This window comes from Pan paniscus, chromosome 17 (genome assembly GCF_029289425.2).
Source record: "Pan paniscus chromosome 17, NHGRI_mPanPan1-v2.0_pri, whole genome shotgun sequence".
Taxonomy (NCBI): Eukaryota; Metazoa; Chordata; class Mammalia; order Primates; family Hominidae; genus Pan; species Pan paniscus.
The window spans coordinates 49,303,704-49,329,842 of NC_073266.2; the positions used below are offsets into that span (position 1 = coordinate 49,303,704).

Consider the following 26,139-nt stretch of genomic DNA (forward strand, 5'->3'; position numbering starts at 1 on the left):
CAGCACTTTGGGAGGCTGAGGCAGGGGGATAACTTGAGGTCAGGAGTTCGAGACCAGTCTGGACAACATGGTGAAACCCCATCTCTACTAAAAATACAAAAATTAGCCAGGCGTGGTGGTGGGCGCCTGTAATCCCAGCTACTCGGGAAGCTGAGGCATGAGAATAATTTGAATCCAGGAGGCAGATGTTGCAGTGAGCCGAGATCATGCCACTGCACTCCGGCCTGGGCGATAGAGTAAGACTCCATCTCAAAAAAAAAAAAAAAAAAAAAAAAAAAAAGAATTTCTTCTAGGCTGGCATGATGGCTCACACCTGTAATCCCAGCACTTTGGGAGACCAAGGCCTGGGCGACGGAGCGAGACCCTGTCTCAAAAAAAAAAAAAAAAAATTTCTTCTAAACAAAAAACAGTGACTCTTGATTATCTGAACTAAGCATAGGAACTTGGCATTTGACTACTACCAAGCGGCATACTATTGTACCTTAGAAGTCTGACAAAACATCAAACGCCCATCAACTTAAGCCAATAGGACAATCAATCTTATTCTAGAACTCGAGGTTAAGAAAGGAGTAATTAAAAAACAGTAACTCCTGAGAGTACATAAAGAAGGGAAATCAACGGAAAGTTGGAGGGAAATGCCCACCCACCTAAAAAGTATGAGTTCCTGAAGGTGGCTATAAAAGCATGTTAAAAAGGTACGAAAGAGGCTGGGCATGATGGCTCATGCCTATAATCCTAGCGCTTTTGGAGTCTGAGGCGGACAGATCACCTGAGGTCAAGAGTTCGAGACCAGCCTGACCAATATGGTGAAACCCTCTCTCTACTAAAAATACAAAAATTAGCTGGGCGTGGTGGTGTGCGCCTGTAGTCCCACCTACTTGGGAGGCTGAGAGAGGAGAACTGCTTGAACATGGGAAGTGGAGGGTTGCAGCGAGCCAAGATCGCGCCATTGCACCCCAGCCTGGGCAACAGAGCGAGACTCTGTCTCCAAAAAAAAAAATTAGCCGGGCGTGGTGGTAGGTGGTGGACGCCTGTAATCCCAGTTACTCAGGAGGCTGAGACAGGAGAATTGCTTGAACCCAGGAGGTGGAGGCTGCAGTGAGCTGAGATTGTGCCACTGCACTCCAGCCTTGGCGACAGAGCAAGACTCTGTTTCAAAAAAAAAGAAAAGAAAAAGAAAAATGTAGGGAGCAACTCCAGAGCATGTAGATAATAAAGAATTGACTGTAGGCATTCATAATGAATTAAACAGACAAGTCAGAAATTCCATTCTGCACGTCTAGCCTATCTAATTCAATTCTTAACGTGTAATTCACTTTTAATCTTTTAAGAAAGAGATCAGTCCAGGCGCGGTGGCTCACACCTGTAACCCTAACACTTTGGGAAGTTAAGGTGGGCAGATCACTTGAGGTCAGGAGTTCAAGACTAGCCTGGCCAATATGGTGAAACCTCACCTCTACTAAAAATACAAAAATTTGCCTGGCATGGTGGCATGTGCCTGTAATCCCATGTACTTGGGAGGCTGAGGCAGGGGAATCACTTAAACCTGAGAGGCGGAGGTTGCAGTGAGCTGAGATCACACCACTGCACTCCAGCCTGGGCGACAGAGCAAGACTCTGTCTCAAAAAAAAAAAAAAAGAAAATGATTAATTCACACTGATAGTACACACCTGAAAAGAGTGCACATAAGGGATTACTGTAGTTAGTTAAAAACAGCTTTTAAACCACTGACCTAAGAGCTCACCTCTGACAGATCAAAACTGACCAGATTCCACACAATTAATATGAATAATTATACTAGTTAAACCAAAACGTAAAAACTGAAGTATAGTTTTTGTGGTTTGCTTCATTTATTTTTTACATATACCTGGTTTTGAATACTATTTTTCTGGAGATACTGACTCCAAGGATCTGGTATCTGTTCATCTGATGCTCGATTAGATGTTCGAGAATTAATTTTAAGTAAATAGCAACCCTGAGTTCCATATTTCTGTTTCATTTCTTCATAAATTGATTCAGCTCTAAAACAGAAAATGGAAAAAAATCTGAAGTAAAAGAGGAGCAGGCCTTAGGCAATAATAGAGACTAAAGTAGTACAAAAATAACATTAAAATAATCCCCCAAAAAGGCATATTTAGACTGGAAAAATATAAAAGAGGACATAAGAATTATCCTTCTAGAAAATTAGGACAGAATAACCTAAAAGCGAAAACAAAAATCATGATGGCAATTGAAATTTAGCTAGCTTAGATACCACCTTAAAGCAGTTACCAAAGTGTGTTCCGTGGAATAAAATTCTGCAAGATACTCCTCTACGTTATTCAAAGAGAGAGCTCTGGTGGTCAAACTAGATTGGGGGGGAACTACAGGAAACAAAACAAGTGTTTTGACTCAGCGTGGTGGCCATAATCCCAGCACTTTGGAAGGCCAAGGTGGGAAGATCACTTCAAGTCAGGAGTTAGAGACCATCCTAGGCAACATAGGGAAACCCTATCTCTATCAAAATTAAAATTAACCAAAAATGGTGGCACACACCTGTGGTCCCAGCTGCCCAGGAGGCTGAGGTGGGAAGACTGCTCGAGCCCAGGCACTGCACTCTAGCCTAGGCAACAGAGTGAGACCCCCATCTCACAAAAAAAAAAAAGGAGGAAAAACAAGAAAAAAAAAAAAACAACCTGGAAAACTAACCACATTCAAATGTAAATACTAATACTATGTAAGCAACAAGCCTAGCAAACAACAACATAATATTACGCACTAAAAAATTATGGCTGGATAAGTAAAATAGTTATAGAAAATTTGTATAAATGCAGATGCATGTGTGTGTACACACACTGAAGGACAATAAAGCAAACTCCTGCTCACGTTACTAATGATACTGCAAAACCTAAGAACCATTCATCTGATACTTGAATTACTACCTTAAATATCCTAGTTACAACCATTCAATACGGAAGACACACTCCAAACTGAACTGACAGAAACTAATTCTAATAGTCATTTCAAATTTTTTCTATTAATATAGTAGTACACCTTATCCAACGGGCTACAGACATTTCAAAATATCCTAAAGATTAGTAATCTTCAGAGTAATTAACTGGATCTGCAGAGGAAAATTTAATAAAAAGATGGTGGTCCATGCTCAGGACAAGGCGGGTAATGATTATTAAACTACATTTCCTCAGTGGCACTAAGGCATCAGAATAGTTTCAAACAAAACATTAATCTGCTCCACACCTTGCACCAAAAGCCAAAATAAGCTCCAAAGCCATGCAAGTAAAATTACTGTGTTTATCCTATTTTTCAAGAATTTATTTTTAAAGACAATCTATTCACATATCCCGAATACAAAAGGACTACTGCAAACAACAAATCATGAATATTAAAGGGAACATTAAAAAATGTTTGAATATTTCTAAGGCTACGAAAAATATCAAGGCTATAAATATGAAGTCACAAGAGAGTGGACAGTGGAAAAAGTGCCTGTAAGCAAGCCAGGCCATGAAAAGTGAGAGGAAAACTGGGAAGCAGAAAAGAACAAAGAAAGAGAAATAATTTTATATAAAACCAGAAATAACAGCTATGATCTACAGTTGTGAAATGACAAGTGTTTTTGTACAGACTGTATAACAATTATACATTAAAAAGAAAGTTTGGGTAAGCATATGAAATCTAACATAAGGCCAGGCGAGGTGGCTCACGCCTGTAATCCTACCACTTTGGGAGGCCAAGGCGGGCAGATCACCTGAGTTCCAGAGCAGCCTGGCCTACGTGGTGAAACCCTATCTCTACTAAAAATACAAAAATTAGCCGGGCGTGGTGTCATGTGCCTGTAATCCCAGCTACCCGGGAGGCTGAGGCAAGAGAATCGCTGGAACTCAGGAAGCACAGAGGCTGCAGTGAGCCAAGATCGTGCCACTGCACTACAGCCTGGGTGACAAAGTGAAACCCCATCAAAAAAAAGGGGGGGGGGCCCAGGCGCAGTGGCTCCCGCCTGTCATCCCAGCACCTTGGGAGGCCGAGGCGGGCAGATTACTGAGGTCAAGAGTTCAAGACCAGCCTGGACAATATGGTGAAACCCTATCTCTACTAAAAATACAAAAATTAAGCCGGGCGTGGTGGCTCACACCTGTAATCCCAGCACTTTGAGAGGCCCAGGCAGGCGGATCACGAGGTCAGGAGATCGAGACCATGGTGAAACCCCGTCTCTACTAAAAAAAATACAAAAAATTAGCCAGGTGCGGTGGCGGGCGCCTGTAGTCCCAGCTACTTAGGAGGCTGATGCAGGAGAATGGCGTGAACCCAGGAAGCGGAGCTTGCAGTAAGCTGAGATCATGCCACTGCACTCCAGCCTGGGCGACAGAGTGAGACTCCGTCTCAGAAAAAAAAAAAAAAAAAAAATTAGCTGGGCATGGTGGCGGGCACCTGTAATTCCAGCTACTCAGGAGGCTGAGGCAGGAGAACTGCTTGAACCCAGGAGGCGGAGGTTGCAGTGAGCCAAGATCTGAGCCAAGATCGTGCCACTGCACTCCAGCCTGGGTGACAGGGCAAGACCTCGTCTCAAAAAAAAAAAAAAAAAAAGAAATCTAACATAAAATAACTTGACTGTTGAATATAACGCCAGGATAAAACATAAAGTTAAATGCTTTATTAATAAAATTCACATTAAACTTTTACATTCTTGTATCAAAAATAAATCCAAAACGTAAACAAGCTATCTCCAAATTAATGTTAAATCATTTAACTGGAAAAAATTTAAAATTAAAATAAAAACTTACCTCTGTTCATCTCCTGCACTTACATCATGTAAAAGTACATAGTATTTAAGTGTATTTGGTATAAACCACTTGGGGTAGGAATAATCACTGTTGTGCTGAATTCGATGCTGTTCTTGTGACAACTTTGAAAACTGTTCCACAGGTTCAGCTTCACTAGATGACGCTACCAACATACCTTGTAAACCATATTATTAAGGTAATTATCGCTTATTACTCAATGATAAATATTGTCCTACTGAGATAAACTGGAGGTTTTTTTTTGTTTGTTTGTTTTTTTCTGAGACAAAGTCTCACTCTGTAGCCCAGGCTGGAGAGCAGTGGTGTGATCTCGACTCAACGCAACCTCCGCCTCCCAGGTTCAAGTGATTCTCCTGCCTCAGCCTCCAGAGTAGCTGGGATTATAGGCGCAAGCCACTGCACCCAGCTAATTTTTTATATTTTTTGTAAAGACGGGGTTTCACCATGTTGGCCAGGCTGGTCTTGAACTCCTGACCTCAGGTAACCCGCCCGCCTCAGCCTCCCAAAGTGCTAGGATTATAGGCATGAGCCACTGTGCCCAGCGGTATTTTCACAGCAAAAAAAAAAAAAAAAATCCAATTTCATTGGTTTTAATTGCAAGCACAAAATAATTTCTCCAACACTCCAAATAATTCAATACTCCAGATAATTCTAACAGATTTTTTTTGTTGACAGTTTTTTGGGCCATTAATATATATATATAACAAGGAAACTCATAAAAATAAAAATGGACAACTGTACAACTTCAACAGAAATGAATTCTGCTGCATCTTGCTTCTCTCCATTCTCACTGCAGTTACAAATTTCATCCTACCTCTTAACTTTCGTCAGTAACCGCATTAAGAAAACTAAGCCACAATCATTAAAAAAACCCATTAAAAAATTACTAAAAATATCCAAAATTATTTTTCATGAGTCTTAGGATAAGCAGTCAATTCTGAGGCAATCAGCAAAAGCAGTTAACATTGTTTACATTTTCTTTCTAAAATGGCTAAAAAAGTTATTAAGCATGAAATATTCAAGCTAGGGGGCTAAAGAAAAATAAGCAAGCCCTCTGTAGTCTTATTTTATAATCAAAAACTAAATTGATTAAAAAATTGTTATAGCAGTCCTGTATCTAGGAGGCCATTTAACAAAATAACAAGACTCCGTGTATTGTCAATCTATAAAAAATAATTTATCTATTCTCTGTATCTTCAACAATTTTGCCTTCATTAACTATTTCTGAGATTAATAACTTCCATAATATTTGATTTCAGGAGAACATAAATGTCAAAGGATACATGCTAAATAGTGGTTCAGAAATTCATGATCCGATGCTGGCATCGACTGAAGAAAGGTTTCTCTGTAAGACTCAAACCATGGAGTAGTGGCTAAAATTAACAATATACAAAACAGTTAAAATTATTCAATAGAATCAGTTTACAACAGACAAAATTTCAAGTCCATATTCCTAAAAGGTATAAAAAAAATTTCTAACAGTAAACAAGCATTTTTCACCTGTGCTTTCAGATGTACATGTGTGTATATATAAAATGTGTATAGGGCCTGGCACGGTGGCTCAGGCCTGTAATCCCAGCACTTTGGGAGGCCAAGGTGGGTGGATCACGTGAGGTCAGGAGTTCGAGACCAGCCTGGTCAACATGGCGAAACCTCGTGTCTCTACTAAAAATACAAAAATTAGCCGGGCATGGTGGCACGTGACTGTAATCCCAGCTACTCAGGAGGCTGAGGCAGTAGAATTGCTTGAACCCGGGAGGTGGGGGTTGAAGTGAGCTGAAATCACACCACTACACTCCAGCCTGGGTGACAGAATGAGACTCCGTCTCAAAATAATAATAATAAACTGAATATATATGTACACACACCTTTTAAGCCATTCACAAGAATATATTCACACAAGAATATATTCATATATTCATGAGTATATATATTTGCAAAAATAAAATTGAATTATTCCCAAACCTAGTGTTCCCACAACCTACTTACCTATTAATGCTCTAAATATTACCTACATGAGTAAAAAGATTATTTCTTTAGAACTCAAGTTCTGTGACCCTGCCACTAGTCACACTGCCATAAGTAGATCTTTTTCAAAAATAACACTTAGCATAGAGGTTCTCAACTGAGCATGATTTTGACCCCCAGGAAACATCTGGCAACGTCTCAAGATATTTTTCGTTATCAGTTCTGGGGTAGGTGGCTTATGCTACTGGCATCAAAGAGGTCAGGAATAATGCAAAACATCTCACAAGACAAGACAGCCCCCACAATAAAGAATTATCTAGTTCAAAATGTAAATGGTGGTATGGTTGATAAATCTTACTTTGTAATTTGATTACTTGAATATGACAGTAACAAAGCCTCTTAAATGAAATTTCGAAGTACATTTACCTTACAATCAAATACAAAGAAGTGTATTTTCATTGTTTGTATAAATGTATATAATGTGATTCTTAAAAGTCAACTCTCTGTTGTTCCACATCAAGTATTTTGTATCACAATTATTCTTTTTATTTGAACTTACGTAAAACTTAGTGGTTTCACTAGGTTTTAAGCAGATTATCTATATCACAGTTTTACTAAAAGGACTCCATTCTAATGCTGATTTATGCTGATATATCAAATCTTATATTCCTTTTGCTTTCATCTTAACCACTGAAAACAGCAAATATATTCTTTCTGCTTATATTATAATACTATATTAAACAACTGTTAGGGCTGACGACAAAGCCATTCATCTTAACCAAATAGCATTCTAACCTGGTGCCAAATATACAGATATTTTAACTCCAGCAAATGCCTCATGAGAATGACCCATATATTACATATAGTCTGATTAGGAGAGCAACTACTATCACGATTTCATGTTCATCGTTATAAAAGAGGAAATGGGCAGAGCATGGTGTTTCACACCTATAATCCTAACACTTTGGAGGCTGGGTGCGGTGGCTCACGCCTGTAGTCCCAGCACTTTGGGAGGTCAAGGCAGGCGGATCACTTAAGGTCAGGAGTTCGAGACCAGCCTAGCCAACATGGTGAAACCCCATCTCTACTAAAAATACAAAAATTAGCCAGGCATGGTGGCGCCCTCATGCAATCCCAGCTATTCGGGGGGCTGAGGCAGGAGAATCACTTGAACCCAGGAGGTGGAGGTTGCTGTGAGCTGAGATGGCGTCACTGTACTCCAGCCTGGGCAATAGAGTGAGACTCAGTCTCAAAATAAATAAATAAATAAATAAAATAATAATAATAATCCTAACACTTTGGGAGGCTGAGGTGAGTGGACTGCTTGAGCCCAGGAGTTTGAGACCAGCCTGGGATACATGGCGAAACCCCATCTCTACTAAAAGAAATACAAAAAATTAGCCAGGTATTGTGATGCATGCCTGTAGTCCCAGCTATTCGAGAGGCTGAGGTGGGAGGATCACCTGAGCCCAGGAATTCAAGGCTGCAGTTAGATGAGAACGTGCCACTGCACTCCAGCCTGGGCGACAGGAGTGAGACCCTGTCTCAAAAAATATAAAATAAAATAAAAATAAAAGAGGAAAACATTCCCAGAAAACATTACAATCTACATTTAAAAAAAAGGCAAAAATTGGAGAATGAAACACACAAATAGGAAACTAATCTTGTCACCCACCACGAACACCTACCCTTCTCCCCAACTCAGTCAAAGTAAGTCTACCTGGAAATTTAATGCATATGTAGCACCAATGATAAGAAAATAAGAAATACATAATGAAAATTATCGTTAAATAGAAAGGGATCTCCACATATACAAGGAAATTACTATCTCCACCTTTTAAAATTATTTTTTCTATTTACTTTGTTGCTTCAATGTTTCCTGAATTAAACAAATGACAGATAAATTATAGTCATATGAAATTGGGTTTGTTTCATGGTGGAGGTGGAAAGTTCTGAACAAAGCAGATCTTCCAAAATAGCTCTTCTTAGCAACACTATCTGTAATGACACTGAAAGACTAGAAAACACACACGCTCATCAGGAGAAAACTGATGAACAACAGTTCATGATGGACAACAGATGTCTCATGAGAATGACCCATATATCCTACATAGTCTAATTAGAAGAGTTACTACTGTAACAATTTCATGTTCATGCAATACCAGCTGCTTCATGTTCATTCTTATAAAAGAGGAACTAGGACTGAAGCAGTGGCTCATGCCTGTAATCCTAGCACTTTGGGAGGCTGAGGCAGGCAGATCGATTGAGCTCAGGAATTTGAGACTAGCTAGGCAACATGGTGAAACCCCATCTCTACTAAAAAAAAATACAAAAAAATGGCCAGGCACAGTGGCTCACACCTGTAATCCCAACACTTTGGGAGGCCGAGGCAGGCGGATCACGTGACATCAGGAGTTCGAAATCAGCCTCGACCAACATGGTAGAACCCTGTCTCTACTAAAAATGCAAAAATTAGCTGGGCATCGTGGCATCCACCTGTAATCCCAGCTACTAGGGAGACTGAGGCAGGACAATCGCTTGAACCCAGGAGACAGAGGTTGCAGTGAGCCGAGATCACGCCACTGCACTCCAGCCTGGGCAACATGTTAGAGCGACACTCCGTTTCAAAAAAAAAAAAAAAAAAAAATTAGCTGGGCATGGTGGTGCACGTCTTTAGTCCCAGCATTCTCTTGAGGTGTAGTTAAATAAATTATGGCCTAACCATTAAAAAGATACATTAGCAGCTGTAAAAGAAAGGGGAAAAATCTCTACATATTACAATGAAGTGCTCTTCCAGATATATTAAGTGAAAAAAGCGACAGCAGAAAAGTATGCATTTTTGTGCAAGAAAAGGAAAATATGAAGAGCCATACCTATATTTGCTTATAGTTTCAAAGAGAAGTAATAGAATAAATCTACTACATTTAATTATCTATACAAGAGAGAAGAGAAAGAAGGGAGATAAGAAAGGAGAGGGATCGACCAAGTGCTGTGAATAAAGAGATCTTTAGGTCAGGCACAGTGGCTCACGCCTGTAATCCCAACACTTTGGGAGGCCGAGGCAGGCGGATTACCTGAGGTGGGGAGTTCCAGACCAGCCTGACCAACATGGAGAAACCCTGTCTCTACTAAAAATACAAAATTATCTGGGTGGGCGGGGTGACGCATGCCTGTAATCCCAGCTACTCGGAGGCTGAGGCAAGAGAATCACTTGAACTCGAGAGGTGGAGGTTGCAGTGAGCCGAGATCGCATCACTGTACTACTCCAGCCTGGATGACAGAGCAAGACTCCGTCTCAAAAAAAAAAAAAAAAAAAAAAAGTTATCTTTGAGATTTGATTTGGTCAGAAAAGCCTCTAATCCACATTGTCAGCCTCAGAGCTTTCTGCAATGTATAATGTAGCTTTCTCATCTCACCTTCTGGAAAATGGAATGTGATTACATATTTCATTTATTACGCTTCGATTTTCTTGTATCTGGGTTCTACTCTTAGGATGAGGTTATCCAATTATATATATATTTAGAGGAAGAAATGAAGGGGAAATTCAATATGTTTATGTCACTTTCTTATTGCCTGAAAATTGAATAAAATCAAATTTATCAGTTGTTCCCCCTAATTATGCAAAAGATCTTTTGAAAACTATATTACATGAGTGCTTCTGCCTCTTTAAGACAAAAGAATAATGTAACCCAAAACTGTCATTTTTTCTTAAAGTTCATCATAAAAGTACTAAAAGAGTAACTGTAATTAGATTTTTATCCTGTTTTAAGTAAAGTAAGGTCTATGTGTTTGAGGGGAAAAAAAAGAAGGGACATGAATAGAGGACAAGCCTTCTCTGTATCTTGCTTTATATAGTTTTGAGTTTGAAACTATGTGAATGTATACATAATTAAAAATAAATTAAAAAGCAAAATACATACACATACAGACATACACAGACATACTCTTAAATTGCAATAACTTTCTAAATACTAGTAGTAACTGGTAGCTTGTGGCTGGGCGTGGTGGCTCATGCCTGTAATCCCAGCACTTTGGGAGGCTGAGGTGGAGGGATCACTTGAGCCCAGGAGTTGGAGACCAGCCTGGGAAACATAGCAAACCCTGTCTCTACAAAAAGTACAAAAATTAGTCGGGAGTGGGACATGAGGCTGTAGCGCTGGCTACTCGAGAGGCTGAGGTGGGAAGATCGCTTGAACCCAGGAGGTCAAAGCTGCAGTGAGCCAAGATGGTGCCACTGCCCTCCAGCCTGGGCAGCGACAGAGCAAGACCCTGTCTCAAAACGAACAAACAAAAAACAAAAAATTTTCTTGGACTTATCTTGGGATAAAAATCACTATTTTCCTCATATCCCTTTCCATCTCTACATGTTCTTTCTTTGGAATTGAAATAGCAACCATGTTTTCCTACTAAAGTTTTCTGGCCACGTTCAGTGGCTCACGCCTGTAATCCCAGCACTTTGGGAAGCCGAGGCAGGCTGATCACTTGAGCCCAGGAGTTCGAGACCAGCCTGGGCAACATGAGAAAACCTCATCTCTACAAAAAATGCAAAATTAACCGGGCATGGTAGCCCACACCTGTAGTCCCCGCTACTCGGGAGGCTGAGGTAGGAGGATCGCTTGAGACCAGGAGGCAGAGGTTGCAGTAAGCCAAGACAGAGCCACTGAACTCCAGCGTGGGTGACATAATGAGACCCTGCCTCAAAACAAAACAAAACAAAAACATGCAGAATGTACTGTTTTGGTAAGGAAGGGTAATATGGTCTTCCTTCCTTTTAAAATAAGATGCATCCCAAAATATACCATTCAAAGACTATGCTTGGATTTAACAGATAATGCTGTTAAGAGTAAACAGGATAATGGATGATAAAATAGATAACAAAAGTTGAAAAAAATAGATACATTAGACCTTCCTCATTTTAGAAAAATTAGACATGTCAATTGGGACAAATACAAAACAGTACCTAAGTGGGAAAAAAAGACAATAGAAACGAAGTAGGTGAGAAAAATCTAGAAAACTGAAACCATCACAAGAAATCCCTGTATATAACAAAGACTTTCAACTCCATCAATGTGTCTTTCCAATTACTGTACCAAGGAATAGCAGCTTTAAATGACCGATCTGAAGAAAACACGGCACTGTTAAGCTTATGAGGTAAATATCTAACATCTATTTCTTTAACAGAATGAATGAAAAGTATGCTGACTCACATTAATGGTGAAAATTAGAAGCATACATCTGAATATATAAGAATTAATACCTTATTAAAATGGATAAAATCACTTTTCTATGATCTCCAAAGAGTATTATTCTGTTATAATGAAATTTTACTAAAATTAACGTAGTACTTCATCATATCTCCTTCTCAGTCTTCATGGCCAACATAAAAATAAAACTGAAAGGAGGTGCCTTTCAGTAAAAGGGAAAGAAGCTAAAAAAAAAAAAACTGTTTTCTTCTGGTGTGTAGTTTAATCCTATTTAAGCCCAGGAGTTCGAGACCACTCTGGGCAACTTAGTGAGACCCTATCTCTAGTTCTAAAAATAATAAGGCCGGGTGTGGTGGCTCATGCCTGTAATCCCAGCACTTTGGGAGGCCAAGGCAGGAGGATCACCTGAGGTCAGGAGTTCAAGACAAGCCTGGCCAACATGGCAAAACTCTGCCTCTACTAAAAAAATACAAAAATTAGCCAGGCGTGGTGGTTCATGCCTATAATCCCAGCACTTTAGGAGGCTGAGATGGGTGGATCACCTGATGTCAGCAGTTTGAGACCAGCCTGGCCAACGTGGTGAAACCTCATCTCTACTAAAAATACAAAAAATCAGCCAGGCGTGGTGGCGGGTGCCTGTAATCCCAGCTACTTGGGAGGCTGAGGCAGGAGAATTGCTTGAACTTGGGAGGCAGAGGTTGCAGTGAGCCGAGGTCGCGCCATTGCACTCCAGCCTGGGCAACAAGAGCAAGAATCCGTCTCAAAAAAAAAATACAGAAATTAGTTGGGTGTCGTGGTGGGCGCCTGTAATCCCAGCTACTTGGGAGGCTGAGGTAGGGAGAACTGCTTGAACTAGGAGGCAGAGGTTGCAGTGAGCCAAGATCGCGCCAGTGCACTCCAGCCTGGGCGAAAGAGCAAGACTCTATCCCTCCCCACCGAAAAAAAAAAAAAAAGGCCAGGAGTGGTGGCTCACACCTGTAATCCCAGCACTTTGGGAGGCCAAGGCAGGTGGATCACTTGAGTCCAGGAGTTCAAGACCAGCCTGGCCAACATCATGAAACTCTGTCTCTACTAAATATACAACTAATAATACTAATTCTTTTAAATCTGCCTGAAGCAGGAGAATCGCTTGAACCCGGGACGTGGAGGTTGCAGTGAGCCAAGATTGCACCACTGCACTCCAGCCTGGGCAACAAGAGCGAAACTCCGTCTCAAAAAAAAAAAAAAAAAAAAAAAATCCGCCTGAAGAGTTAAGCTATAGTAATTGCCTCCACCTGCTTTTAAATGCAAATAGCAATCAATCCTCCCATATGAGGAGATGTTGGCAGGGATCTGAGAATGCAAGTAATATAATTAGATAAAACAATTTCCCACAACCAAATCATAACTATGTTGTTCCTATAAATGATATGCCAAACCACATTAATAGAAAAAAAAGGCCCAGGACACAGCCAGAGAGCAGATTTCAGAATCCTTCTCTGGATAAACTAAATGGCCTCAAAGAAAAAAACTATAAGTAATAAAAATCGGGCAACCCTTAAACCTATTCTTAGCCTTACCACCCAATAAAGAAGTCTACTAGCTGATAAGCTTTCTTATACTCAGTCAGGGTTTTAATGCCTCAATTTGAAATAGAAAATAATGCCTGGTCTAACCAAACATTTGAGGTAAGTGTCCAACATGAAAAAAATCAAAACAAATAAAAATAATACGAATGAAAAAAAGGGCACAGGATAGAAGAAAACTTAAAAAAACAAACAGCCAACAACAATTTATTACTCTCTTCAGAGTTAAGACACTATAACATAAAATCTTAATAGCATGTCACAATAAAGGAAAATCTAGAGAAGAAAATAGCTCCAAAAAAACCCCAAAAAGACACCAAACATTAAAACTTCAATAGAAGGATCAGAAGATAAAGTCAAGGATATTCATACCCAGAAAAATAAAAAGACAGAGATAGACAATTTTAGAAAAAAAGAACATTAGAGGATCAACTCAGGAAGTTCTACATCCAACTAACAGTAGTTTCAGAAAGAACAGAGAGAACAATAAGGGAGAAATTAACAAAGAAAGAATACAAGACAGTTTCTCAGGGCTAAAAAGTGTATAACCAGACTGTCAAAAGAAGCTACTCAGTAAAATAAGTGAAAAAGGAGTTATAAACCCCAACGTGAAATTTCAAAATAGCAGGGATGAAGACCTTCAAAAACTTCTAACAGCTGGAGGGCTGGGGGTAATACATATAATGGCCTCTAGCTTTTTTAAGAGCAATGCTTGAAGCTAAAAGAAAGTGGATCAATTCTGAGGAAATGATTTATAACTAACAATGTACACAGTCAAACCATCAATCAAGTATATAAAATAAGAACATTTTCCAACATTCATTCCTCAAAAATTTTATTTTCCATGCACCCTTTCTCAGGAAGCTACTAGAGATGTCCTTCACCATACTAAGGAAATACACACAAAATATATATAAATGAAATACTACAGAGAAGTGAAGGGAAGGAAATCCTCAGGATGACAGCTGTGGAGTGGGCCTCGGACAGCAACCAGTCCGACATAAAATTGAACACCATTTCCCGGCTTTTATTTCATTATATTCTCTGTGTTTTACAGCTTTTTTCTAATCAATCCTTTCCCCCGATTAAAGTATTTTTTAAAATAACACCACAATTGTATTGTGTATCTATTTATGCATGGAGACCCTTTGGAGAGCCACAGACCACTGTAATAGCTAAGATTTTTTTGTCCCCCAAGGACCAATTTTTACCACATAGGAATATCATCCTTAATGAGAATATATGCAGTAACAATAGAGATTTCTTGAAGGAGCTATTGATAAATGGGTTATTTGACAAATTAATCTCTCGAGTAGAAAATACAGTTGAAGAAGTCTGAGAAACTAGCAATAGACACAAAGAACTGAGCAAGATGTTTTGTTTTGGTTTTTTTTTTTTTGAGACAGAGTTTCGCTCTTGTTGTCCAAGCTGGAGTGCAATGGTGGGATCTCGGCTTACTGCAACCTCCGCCTCCCAGGTTCAAGCAGCTGGGATTACAGGAGTGTGCCACCACGCCCAGCTGATTTTCTGTATTTTTAGTAGAAACAGGGTTTCACCATTTTAGTCAGGCTGGTCTTGAACTCCTGACCTCAGGTGATTCAGCCTCCCAAAGTGCTGGGATTACAGGCGTGAGCCACCACAAGATGTTTTTAAAAAGACAATTACTAACTCCTGAAAACACAAAATACTGTATCAGAAAGCCCAATAATTGGCTAAGCAGTGAAGAAGTGAATGACATTTAGTCATATTATAAGCAGTGAATATTAACCAAAAACTATGAGATGGAGTGGAAAGGATGGAGAGTAATTAAGCCAAATCCTTATCAATGATAATGAGAAGTCAATAAATAAAATTTATTTAAATTTAAAACTTATTACGCCATAGACAGCCATATAAAAATATTACTTAGAAGCACATAATCAATACCCGAGGAAAAGACTACAGAAATTGGTGGGGCAAGGTACAGATCACTGTTGTTTTTTCCTTTAAGTCTTTTTATCATTTTGTCTATGTACACATATCATTTTGATAAATTTATTTTTCTTTTGAGGCAGGGTCTTGCTCTGTCACCTAGGTTGGAGTGCAGTTGCGCAATCACAGCTTTTTGCACCCTTGACGTCGCAGGCTCAAGCAGTCTTCTCACCTCAGCCTCCTGATTAGCTGGGACTACAGGTATACACCACCACACCCAACTAATTTTTTTTTTTTTGAGACTCACTCTGTTGCCCAGGCTGGAGTGCAGTGGTGTGATCTCGGCTGACTGCAACCTCTGCCTCCCAGGTTCAAGCGATTCTCCTGCCACAGCCTTCCAAGTAGCTGGGACTACAGGTGCCCGCTGCTGGCTAATTTTTGAATTTTTAGTAGAGACAGGGTTTCACTGTGTTGGCCAGGCTGGTCTGGAACTCCTGACCTCAAGTGATCCACCCGTCTCAGCCTCCCAAAGTGCTGGGATTACAGGCGTGAGCCACCATGCCCAGCCACCAGCTAATTTTTTTTTTTTAATTTTCTTCAGATGGGGTCTCAATATGTTACCCAGGCTGGTCTTGAATTCCTGGCCTCAAGTGATCCTCCCACCTTAGCTTCCCAAAGCGCTGGGATTAGAGGCCTGAGCGACTATGCCTGGCCTTAATAAATTAAAAGTAACAGGTATATGGGCTTTGGAGGTTAGCAAAATATTTGCAGTATGAAAAAGATACTTTTGGTCAGCATTTGAACTCATTCCTGTCATCTCAGCACTTTGAGAGGTGGCTGCTTGAGGCCGGGGGTTTGAGACCAGCCTAGGCAACACAGCAAATGAGTGGACCTGGTCACTCATGCTTGTAATCCCAGCACTCTGGGAGGCCAAAGCAGGCAGATCACTTGAGGTCAGGAGTTTTAGACAAACGTGGCCAACATGGTGAAACCCCGTCTCTTATTAAAAATACAAAAATTAGCCGGGTGTGGTGGTGCACACCTGCAGTCCCAGAAACTCAGGAGGCTGAGGCAGAAGAATCGTGTGAACCCAGGAGGAAGAGGTTGCAGTGAGCCAAGATCGTGCCACTACACTCCAGCCTGGGCAAAAGAGTGAGACTCTGACTCAAAAAAATTAAATTAAATTAAATTTAAATTAAATAAAATAAAAAATACATAGGCCAGGCACAGTGGCTCACAACTGCAATCCCAGCACTTTGGGAGGCCAAGGTAGGAGGATCGCTTGAGGCCAGAAGTTCAAGACCAGCCTGCTAATAAACACAGCGAGACCTTATCTCTACACACACACACACACACACACACACACACAAATTTTAATTAACCAAGCATAGTACACACCTATAGTCCCACCTACTCAGGAGGCTGAGATGGGATGACCCCTTGAGCTCAAGAGTTCAAGGTTACAGTGAGCTATGATCATACCACTGCACACCAGCCTTAGATAGGGTGATAGAATAAGACCCTGTCTCTTAAAAATAAGAAAAAAAATAAAAGAAATAAATATAAGACAAAAAGATATTTTTGTTTTTTAAATATGATAGGTAATCCCTCTCTGTGCCCCTTTAGCACTTTTGGCATACCAGATATGCCACAGCTCTATTACAATGTATTGTGATATTAACGTATTATAAATTAGACCTTACTATGATTACTGATTAACACGTTTGTCTCCCTACCAGATTATAAACTTTAAAGCATGTGTTGTTCATCTCTGTATCTCAATACAAAGCACACAGCAGAAATCAATAAATATTTGTTGCATGGCTAACAAACTTGTTAAGATCCTGCAAAACAGAATCACATATAAAGGTCTACGAGAGGCCTTAAGAAAGAATCCAGCCAGGCCAGGAGTGGTGGCTCACGCCTGTAATCCCAGCACTTTGGGAGGCTGAGGCAGGTGGATCAGTTGAGGTCAGGAGTTCGAAACCAGCCTGGCCAACATGATGAAACTCCATCACCTCTAAAAATACAAAAAATTAGCTGGGCGTGGTGGTGGGCACCTGTAATCCCAGATACTCGGGAGGCTGAGGCAGGAGAATCTCTCGAACCCGGGAGGTGGAGGTTTCAGTGAGCCGAGATCATGCCACCACACTCCAGCCTGGGTGACAAGAGTGAGACTCCGTCTCAAAAAAAGTGAGAAAAAAAAAAAAAAGAAAAGAATCCAGCCAAACTCCTGTTTTCAGAGGTGGAAACAGAGTCTCAGAAACACTAAGTGACTTGGCTGGGCATGGTGGCTCATGCCTGTAATCTCAACACTTTGAGAGGCCAGGGTGAGAGGATCACTTGAACATAGTGAGACCCTGTCTCTACAAAAAAATTTAAAAATTAGCCAAGCATGGTGGTGTGCAGCTATAGTCCTAATTACTTGGGAGGCTGAGGTGAGAAGATCGCATAAGTCCAGGAGTTCAAGGCTGCAATGAGCAATGATTACACCACTACACTCCAGCCTGTGTGACAGAGAGAGACCTTGTCTCTTTTAAAAAAACATATTAGCCTGGCATAGTTGGTAGGCTGAGGTGAGAGGATCACCTGAGCCCAGGGAGGTTGAGGCTACAGTGAACTGTGATAGCACCACTGCACTCCAGCCTGGTTGACAGAGTGAGACCCTGTCACAAAAAATACTATAAATAAAAATAAAAAGAAACACTAAGTGACTTATTCAGGTTATCTAATTAACTAATGACTATGGTAGTATAAAAACTTGGACACTCTGGCATTTGATTCATTGCCCTTCACACTACAACACTGATGAGAGAAAAATAACAGTTCAAATTCTATTCCTTTCTCCAAGAAATACCCAAATTTTTGCTTCATATTGAAAAGATGCTAGGAACTGTTAAGAAATTCAGATTTTTTTGACTGGTAAAGATAACCATAATATTCTCAACTTAAAATTATCAAGTTGACTCATCTTGCTGGAATTAAAACTAAAGGCAAAGAAAAAAGAAAAAAATACAGAACACTTAAACGAAATAATTCTACAAATATTTTTAACTATACAAGAGCAAACAACTAACTTGGTGACCTAACATATGCCTGTTTCAAATTCTCTGCATATGTTTAGGAAAAACTTTTTTTTTTTTTTTTAAACAGAGTCTCGCTCTGTTGCTCAGGCTGGAGTGCCATGGTGCCATCTTGGCTCACTGCAACCTCTGCCTCCCGGGTTCAAGCGATTCTTCTGCCTTGGCCTCCCAAGTAGCTGGGATTACAGGCACCTGCCACCACACCCAGCTAATTTTTGTATTTTTAGTAGAGACGGGGTTTCACTATGTTGGTCAGGCTGGTCTTGAACTCCTGACCTCAAGTGATCCGCCTGCCTCGGCCTCCCAAAGTGCTGGGATTACAGGGGTAAGCCACCACGCCTGGCTGCTTAGGAAAATCTTTAAATATGAAATTAGGAAGTATTAAAGTATTAGATTATAAACTATCCTGGCCTAAAAAGATTACTTTATTAGACTGCTGAAATATGTTAATGTGATGATGTACTTTGAATATTTTCCCTCTAAAATATCTACCCCATGTCAATTAAGACTTTTTAATATTGGAAAACAGTTAGACCAAATACTTCTAATTCACTTTACATATTAATATATAATTTCAGGCTGGGAACACTGGCTCACACCTGTAATCCCAGCACTTGGGAAGCTAAGCAGGAGGATCACTTGAGGTCAGGAGTTTAACACCAGCCTGGGGAACATAATGAGACTCCCTATCTCTATAAAAATTTAATTTAAAAAATAAAACACAGGAGGATCACTTGAGGTCAGGAGTTTAAGACCAGCCTGGGGAACATAATGAGACCCCCTATCTCTATAAAAATTTAATTTAAAAAATAAAATACATATGTACATATATGATTTTACCTACCAATCTTGTTATGAAAACATTTACCATTCAAGTTAAAGACGTACTCACAACAGATTACATATTTACGCATTTTATAAACATTTCCTCCACTTAACACCAAGCAAGATAAAAATACAATAAACTTAATGCTTATTTAATTATAATATTACTTATGTCACAAAAGAATTTTTTTAATTTACTGTTAGTTCTTTCATTCAACAAATATTTATTATGCATATGTTCTAGATACTACTTTAGGTCCTAAAATAATAAATAGGCAAAGTTCCTAGGACTGTTTTCAACATTGTATTCTCAGGCCCTAGCACTTAGTAAGCTCTTAAATACATGTTGATCATCTCCCAAGTCATAGAATCGCTTTTTCTAACAAAACGAAATTTCACTCAAAAAATAACAATAAACCTTGTTACATACCACTGATGTTAAGGTCATAATCTCCTGCTGTAATCACATTAGCTACTAATCCTTCTGCAGGCTGACTGCCAGAAACAACATCATTCAAAAGCTTCCGGATGGCTCCAGGCTGAGGTGGCTGGGTGACAATGTTGCTTACTGCTATCTTCAAATTTTTAATTACGTGAAGTTGATTATTAGGATCTCTCATGTGAACTTTAAAGAAAAAAAGAAAAAAACTTGAAATTAATTCTATACAATGCATAATAACCCAAAATTGGGCTGATGGTTTACAAACAAAAAGGATGTACAAACCAGAAGCCAGCAATTCTAAGTGGAACGTTCTTCCAGAAATATAAATGGTTGACAACATTCCCTCATATACCAAAAGGGCTAGACAGTTTATTAACCGCAGGATTCCTTCCCCTCTCACTACTGCTCAGCTTACTGTAGGTCCTCTCCTTTCCTATGTTTGAAGTTGCCAGAAACCAACTACTATCCATACCACTTCCCTAATTCTCACCTCACACTAAAGCTGGTCCAAGGCAGCGTAAGGTCTGTGGTATTAACACTAGAAACAGTAAAAGGAAAAAGAAAGGGGAGTTAAAATGTTGCACTTGAGCTTCCCTCTTCTTTCCCTAGTTGGCCTGCATTCTTAGCCTCTTTTTCACTCTCATAAAAATCAATGCCCACACCAGTGCACGATGCTGTGGTGGAGGCTGTGCATGTGCAGGGCCAAGAGGTATGTAGAAACTCTCTGTACTTTCTGCTCAAATTTGCCATTAATCTAAAACTGGTCTTAAAAATAGAGTCTACTTAAAAAAAAAACTCTGGCCAGGTGCGGTGGCTCACGCCTATAATCACAGCACTTTGGGAGGCCGAGACAGACAGCTTGAAGTCAGGAGTTGGAGACAAGCCTGGCCAACATGGCAAAACCTTGTCTCTAGTAAAAATACAAAAAATTAGCTGGGTATGGTGGCGGGCGCCTGTAATCCCAGCTACTCAGGAGGCTGAGGCAGGAGAATTGCTTGAATCCGGGAGGCGGAGGTTGCAGTCAGCCGAGATTGCACTGCTGCACTCTAGCTTGGGTGACAGAGTGAGACTTGGTCTCAAAAAAAAAAAAAAAAACAAAAACAAAAAAACAATGTCCAGATCCCTTTTACCACCCTAATACTTTCTGCCTCCACCGTCCTATAGTCCTTGTTTCAGCCTATACAATTTATAACCAGTAAGTAGTTCAGAGCTTCAGGACAGGGAATAGGTTCTGAGGCAATTATAGCAAGAAGACAGTGTCCACAGTCCACAGAACAAAATGTGAGCATATTTTTTCACATAATCAGACAAAATGTTCCACAGTAGCATTAAAAGCAGTCCATTACAGGGCTGGGCACAGTGGCTCACGCCTGTAATCCCAGCACTTTGGTAGGTCGAGGTGGGTGGATCACCTGAGGTCAGGAGTTCGAGACCAGCCTGGCCAACATAGTGAAACCTCGTCTCTACTAAAAATACAAAAAGTAGCCAGGCATGGTGGCGGGCGCCTGTAATCCCAGCTACTGGGGACGCTGAGGCAGGAGAATCACTTGAATGCGGAGGCTGCAGTGAGCCAAGGCGGAGGGTTGCAGTGAGCCAAGATTGCGCCACTGCATTCCAGCCTGGGCGACAGAGTGAGACTCCGTCTCAAAAACAAAAAACAAAAAAAACGCCGGGCGCAGTGGCTCACACCTGTAATCCCAGCACTTTGGGAGGCCAAGGCGGGCAGATCACGAGGTCAGGAGACCGAGACCATCCTGGCTAACACGGTGAAACCCTGTCTCTACTAAAAACATAAAAAATTAGCCGGGCGTGGTGGTGAGCACCTATAGTCCCAGCTACTTGGGAGGCTGAAGCAGGAGAATGGTGTGAACCCGGCAGGCGGAGCTTACAGTGAGCTGAGATCGCGCCACTGCACTCCAGCCTGGGCAACAGAGCGAGACTCCGTCTCAAAAAAAAAAAAAAAAAAAGGAGTCCATTATAATGATTGAGGACCCAGCTTTTGGAGTTGGACCTTAATTTAAATCCCAACCCATTACTTATCAACTGGGTTACTCTGAACAACTTAACCCTTCTGTGCTTCAAATTCTTCATCTGCACATGTGATTACTATCTATTTCACGGGATCATTTTAGGGATTTAGGTGAACTATTGTTAGACAGTAATTGCAAAGCACTGAGCACCATGCTCAACAATACATAATGAAGGCGGTATAGCAGCAGCAGCAGATACAACATCACCTACTTCAACTGCACCATGGGTTATTATCACATACAAATAAGAGGCAACTTTGGGAAAGTGGTCTGGGTACCTACAAATAAAGAATGACACATTCTTCTCAATGGAAAATGCCTTATACCAAAATCAAGGCCTGCCTATATTTTAAATAAAGTTATATGCATACAAACTTTTCTACATTTCCTATGTGTTCTATTGATTTCTAATATTTTTTACTAAAAAAATAAGACTCAAAAACATTTTTAAAATACTGTATGTGGTACAAATGTGTATTTATATTGTAAATATAAATATAGATACACAAAAAGTATACATGCAGCCGGGCATGGTGTCTCACTTTTGTAATCCCAGCACTTTTGGGAGGCTGAAGCGGGCGAACACTTGAGGTCCGGAGTTCGAGACCAGCCTGGCCAACAAGGTGAAACCCCCATCTCTACTAAAATACAAAAATTAGCCAGACGTGGTGGCAAGCGCCTGTATTCCCAGCTATTTGGAAGGCTGAGGCTAGAGAATCACTTGAAACCAGGAGGCAGAAGTTGCAGTGAGCCAAGATTGCGCCACTGCACTCCAGCCTGGGCGACAGAGACTCCCTTTCAAAAAAAAAAAAAAAAAATGGTACATGCAAATTCTATGATAGTGGTTGCCTATAAAAGGAAGGAAAGAAAAGAGACTAAGATAAGGTAGAAAGAAAACTTCAACCTGGGAAGTCTGTCCTATAATGTTTGATTTTTTTTTTTTAAAGAAAAGATAAAAAGCAAATATGATGGAGGGTTAATATTTGTTAGTTCTGGGTAGTGGGGAGGTGGATGTTTCTTGTATTATCTGCATTCTTCTATAACTGTTATGTTTTCTAACTTAAATAAACATACCAGCCTCTCTCCCTAAACTTCCCAGTCAGTCTAATTATGCAGCAGAGAAACCAAAAAAAAAAAAAACAAACAAACAAAAAAACTATGGTGCATTTCTGATATCCTTAGGAACATATTGGACAAGTATTTTCCTTAAAGTTGCTTCATAGCTGGGCGCAGTGGCTCACACCTGTAATCCCAGCACTTTGGTAGGTCGAGGCGGGCGGATCACCAGAGGTCAGGAGTTCAAGACCAGCCTGGCCAACGTGGTGAAACCCCGTCTCTACTAAAAATACAAAATTAGCCGGGCATGGTGGCGCGTGCCTGTAATCCCAGCTACTCTGGAGGCTGAGGCAGGAGAATCGCTTGAACCCGGGAGGCAGAGGTTGCACTGAGCCGAGACCACACCATTGTACTCCAGCCTGGGCAACGAGAGCTGAGATCACACTACTGCACTCCAGCCTGCTGGGCAACAGAGAGAGGCTCCGTCTCATAAATAAATAAATAAATAAATAAATAAATAAATAAATAAATAAAATGTATTTTGAAAATGACATCTTTTATGCTTTTACCCAGCATATAAAACTGTACAAAGAAAACAGGCTAGGCCAGGCGCGATGGCTCATGCCTGTAATCCCAACACTTTGAGAGGCCTTGGCAGGCGGATCACCTGAGGTTGGGAGTTCAAAACCAGCCTGACCAACATAGAGAAACCCCGTCTCTACTAAAAATACAAAATTAGCCAGGCGTGGTGGCGCATGCCTGTAATCCCAGCTACCAGGGAGGCTGAGGCAGAATTGCTTGAACCTTGGAAGCGGAGGTTGCAGTGAGCCGAGATTGCGCCACTGCACTCCAGTCTGGGCAACAAGAGCGAAACTCCATCTCAAAATAAATAAATAAATAAAAAATAAAAAACGTAGGGCATTTTGTTGCTCTTAAGTCCAACACTGAAGGAACTGAGACTGATGGCTACGATACAGGCTAAAGAAAATCCAAAAGTTTCCAAACTTTGTTTTTTTGGACAGCTCCCTCTCTCCGCTAAAAACAAAAGCTAATTTATAATGGAACTATTCTCCCAAAAAACATGGTAGCGCAAAAATGGTACAGCACTGATTTTTTTTGTGGATAAGTCATATTAAGCTAACAAACATCACAGTCGTTTGCCTGACACAGGTTTATTATGAAACCCTTCAGTTCTTACCGACCTTAACAAAAAAACTTTATTTGGACTTTGTTGTTTGCAAGATATTGGCTAAAACATGCTTGAAGCTTTACCACATTATTTTCTCCTAATAAAAAAATCCAAAACTGGAGAAAACGGGTAGCTTCTTAACAAGACATTCATTAACAACAGAAGACATTTCCATCCCTATAACTATAGATAACTCCAAATATCCAGGTTAAATTAACCACAACTTGGGCTTGCTTCCTCTTCCTTAGGGCAAAAAGCTGCTTCAAGTTTTATTCTTCTTATAATACTTTTAATTTTCTTGAGAGGTTAAGCAAAATACCGTATAGCTAAGAATATATTAGTAAAACAGCTACACGGTAGTTCAGACAGAGATGACCCTCAACGCTACAAGAATGTAATAACATCCACAACTACTTTGAAAGTCCAGTTTAACATCCAAGGGAGGATGACAGGTCTTCCTTACTCAGACCCTGTCGGTCTAAGAGGCAGCATTTTCCTACCTTAGCTGCTTTGCAAGTGCCTAATTCCTTCGCTATGGCCGTGAAGAACAGTCTCAATGCCGTTCTCGAAGACTCACGTTTATCTTTGCACCAATTACTTAACGACCTAGGTTGTCCGAGGAAGAAAGGAAGTGCCCAGAGAAACTGGAGCTTAGGACTGCGCTGTCTTGACAACCTCACGGTCCCTCCTCCAGCCGCCCCCGGAGCACCGCGGGGCCACAGCCCCAGACGCCACGGTACCGGCTCCAGGACGTAAACACTGCCCTTCTCTTCCCTGCCCGCCCGCAACTTCCTTCTCCCGACCACGGCTTTGCGGGAGCCCACTGGAAAAGGGAGGATACCACATACCCTCGGAAGTGAGGCGGGAGAAGGGCTTAAGCAGCTCCGCGAAGCTGAGGTGATTGAGACGAGTGAGCCGCTCGGCTTCGTCGCTGCACAGCGCAGCGACACAGGGGACGAAGGAGTCCGGGATTAGCTCCTGCACTGATTGTACACACTGGGCCATCGCCGCGGCACAGGCGGCGGCGGCGCCCGCCCTCCGGCCCACCCTGCGAGGTTATCCTGCGGCTGCAGCAACTACCGCCGCCGCCCGCCGGCCTGGCCCGGCCGGGCGGGGCCCCGAACGCACTGGAGCCTAGAAACAAGTAGAAGGAACAGACGCCGCCGCTTCGGTTTCTGGGGCACAATCCACTGACCCCCCCTTCCCGTCACCGCCGCTTCTCAGCGCTCGTCCCCGCGTGCTCGCATTCCACCCCGATAGGTGGAGACGCCGACAGTCACCACTTAGTCCTTCGGACGGCAAAACCTTGGTCACTGCCCGGCCGGAACCGCCATGTTGAGGCCGAACCCTGACCAACCGGCAGTACTACTCCCAGCTGCCCCCGCGCGCGTCCCTCACGTGACTGTGTTAAAGGAGACGGTAGGGGCAAGGGAAGAGAGCTGAGGAGAGGGAAGTGAAAAGCGACGGAGGCCGGTTGGGAGGCTGGAGCCGGAAGTGTTGTGACGGAAGCTCCCTGGGCGGGGCGGGGCTACAAGTGCGGTGGGCGGGGGCGGGGGCGGGGGCGGGGGAAGGTGAGCAACTGTAGGCCAGGTTCTCAAGCTCGCCCTTAGCAGAGCAGAGCTGAGAGCGACCTACTAGCGGCAGGTGGATCCTCGAGACGAGTGCTGTCGTGGTGATGGAGGCGCACGCTCGCTTCCCACGCAGTTTGGCCTTTTTGACGTCCCTAAGGCTCTCTCCCTGGCTGTTGTGGGCAACCGATTTGGTTGGTCGCGCTGCTTCCTACGCTCGCCGGCGGAGCAGCTAGTGGCACCTGCTCGGGGAGAGGGAGTGGATCTCTCGGAAGTGCTTGGGGTTTCGCTGAAGCGGACCTGAACAGACCATGTGTCCTTTAAATACAGCCATGCTTTTAGAAACGGACTGTCACTTTATGTGGACTCAACCATTGAACAGAATGTGTGCTGTTGTGAGTGCTGCAATTCCCTCGAGTGTAATTGCGCTACTGCAGTTTTGTTGGTCGCAGGGAAAGGGTGTGCCTGCAAATGTCCGCGTGGTTCGTCCTCAGCCTCTTCC

The 26,139-nt window shown here is 41.6% G+C and overlaps 1 protein-coding gene across 4 annotated transcripts in view; it reads right to left on the reverse strand.

Annotated features, from left to right (window-relative positions):
• Positions 1-25,596, reverse strand: part of TRAPPC8 (trafficking protein particle complex subunit 8) — a 107,021-nt gene extending 81,425 nt beyond the window's left edge. For 3 of the 4 annotated variants that reach the window (XM_003830340.7, XM_034943948.3, XM_034943949.3), the window contains exons 1-5: positions 24,918-25,595; positions 19,783-19,977; positions 6,080-6,169; positions 4,779-4,953; positions 1,868-2,021 (exon numbers count right to left, since the gene is read on the reverse strand). In XM_003830340.7, coding sequence (XP_003830388.3) covers positions 1,868-2,021; positions 4,779-4,953; positions 6,080-6,169; positions 19,783-19,977; positions 24,918-25,074 — 771 coding nt within the window. In that variant the 5' untranslated portion in view covers positions 25,075-25,595. Of the gene's footprint in view, positions 1-1,867; positions 2,022-4,778; positions 4,954-6,079; positions 6,170-19,782; positions 19,978-24,917 lie in introns of all 4 variants that reach the window. The other variant, XM_034943947.3, reaches the window with a different exon arrangement.
• Positions 25,597-26,139: the final 543 nt, after the last annotated feature.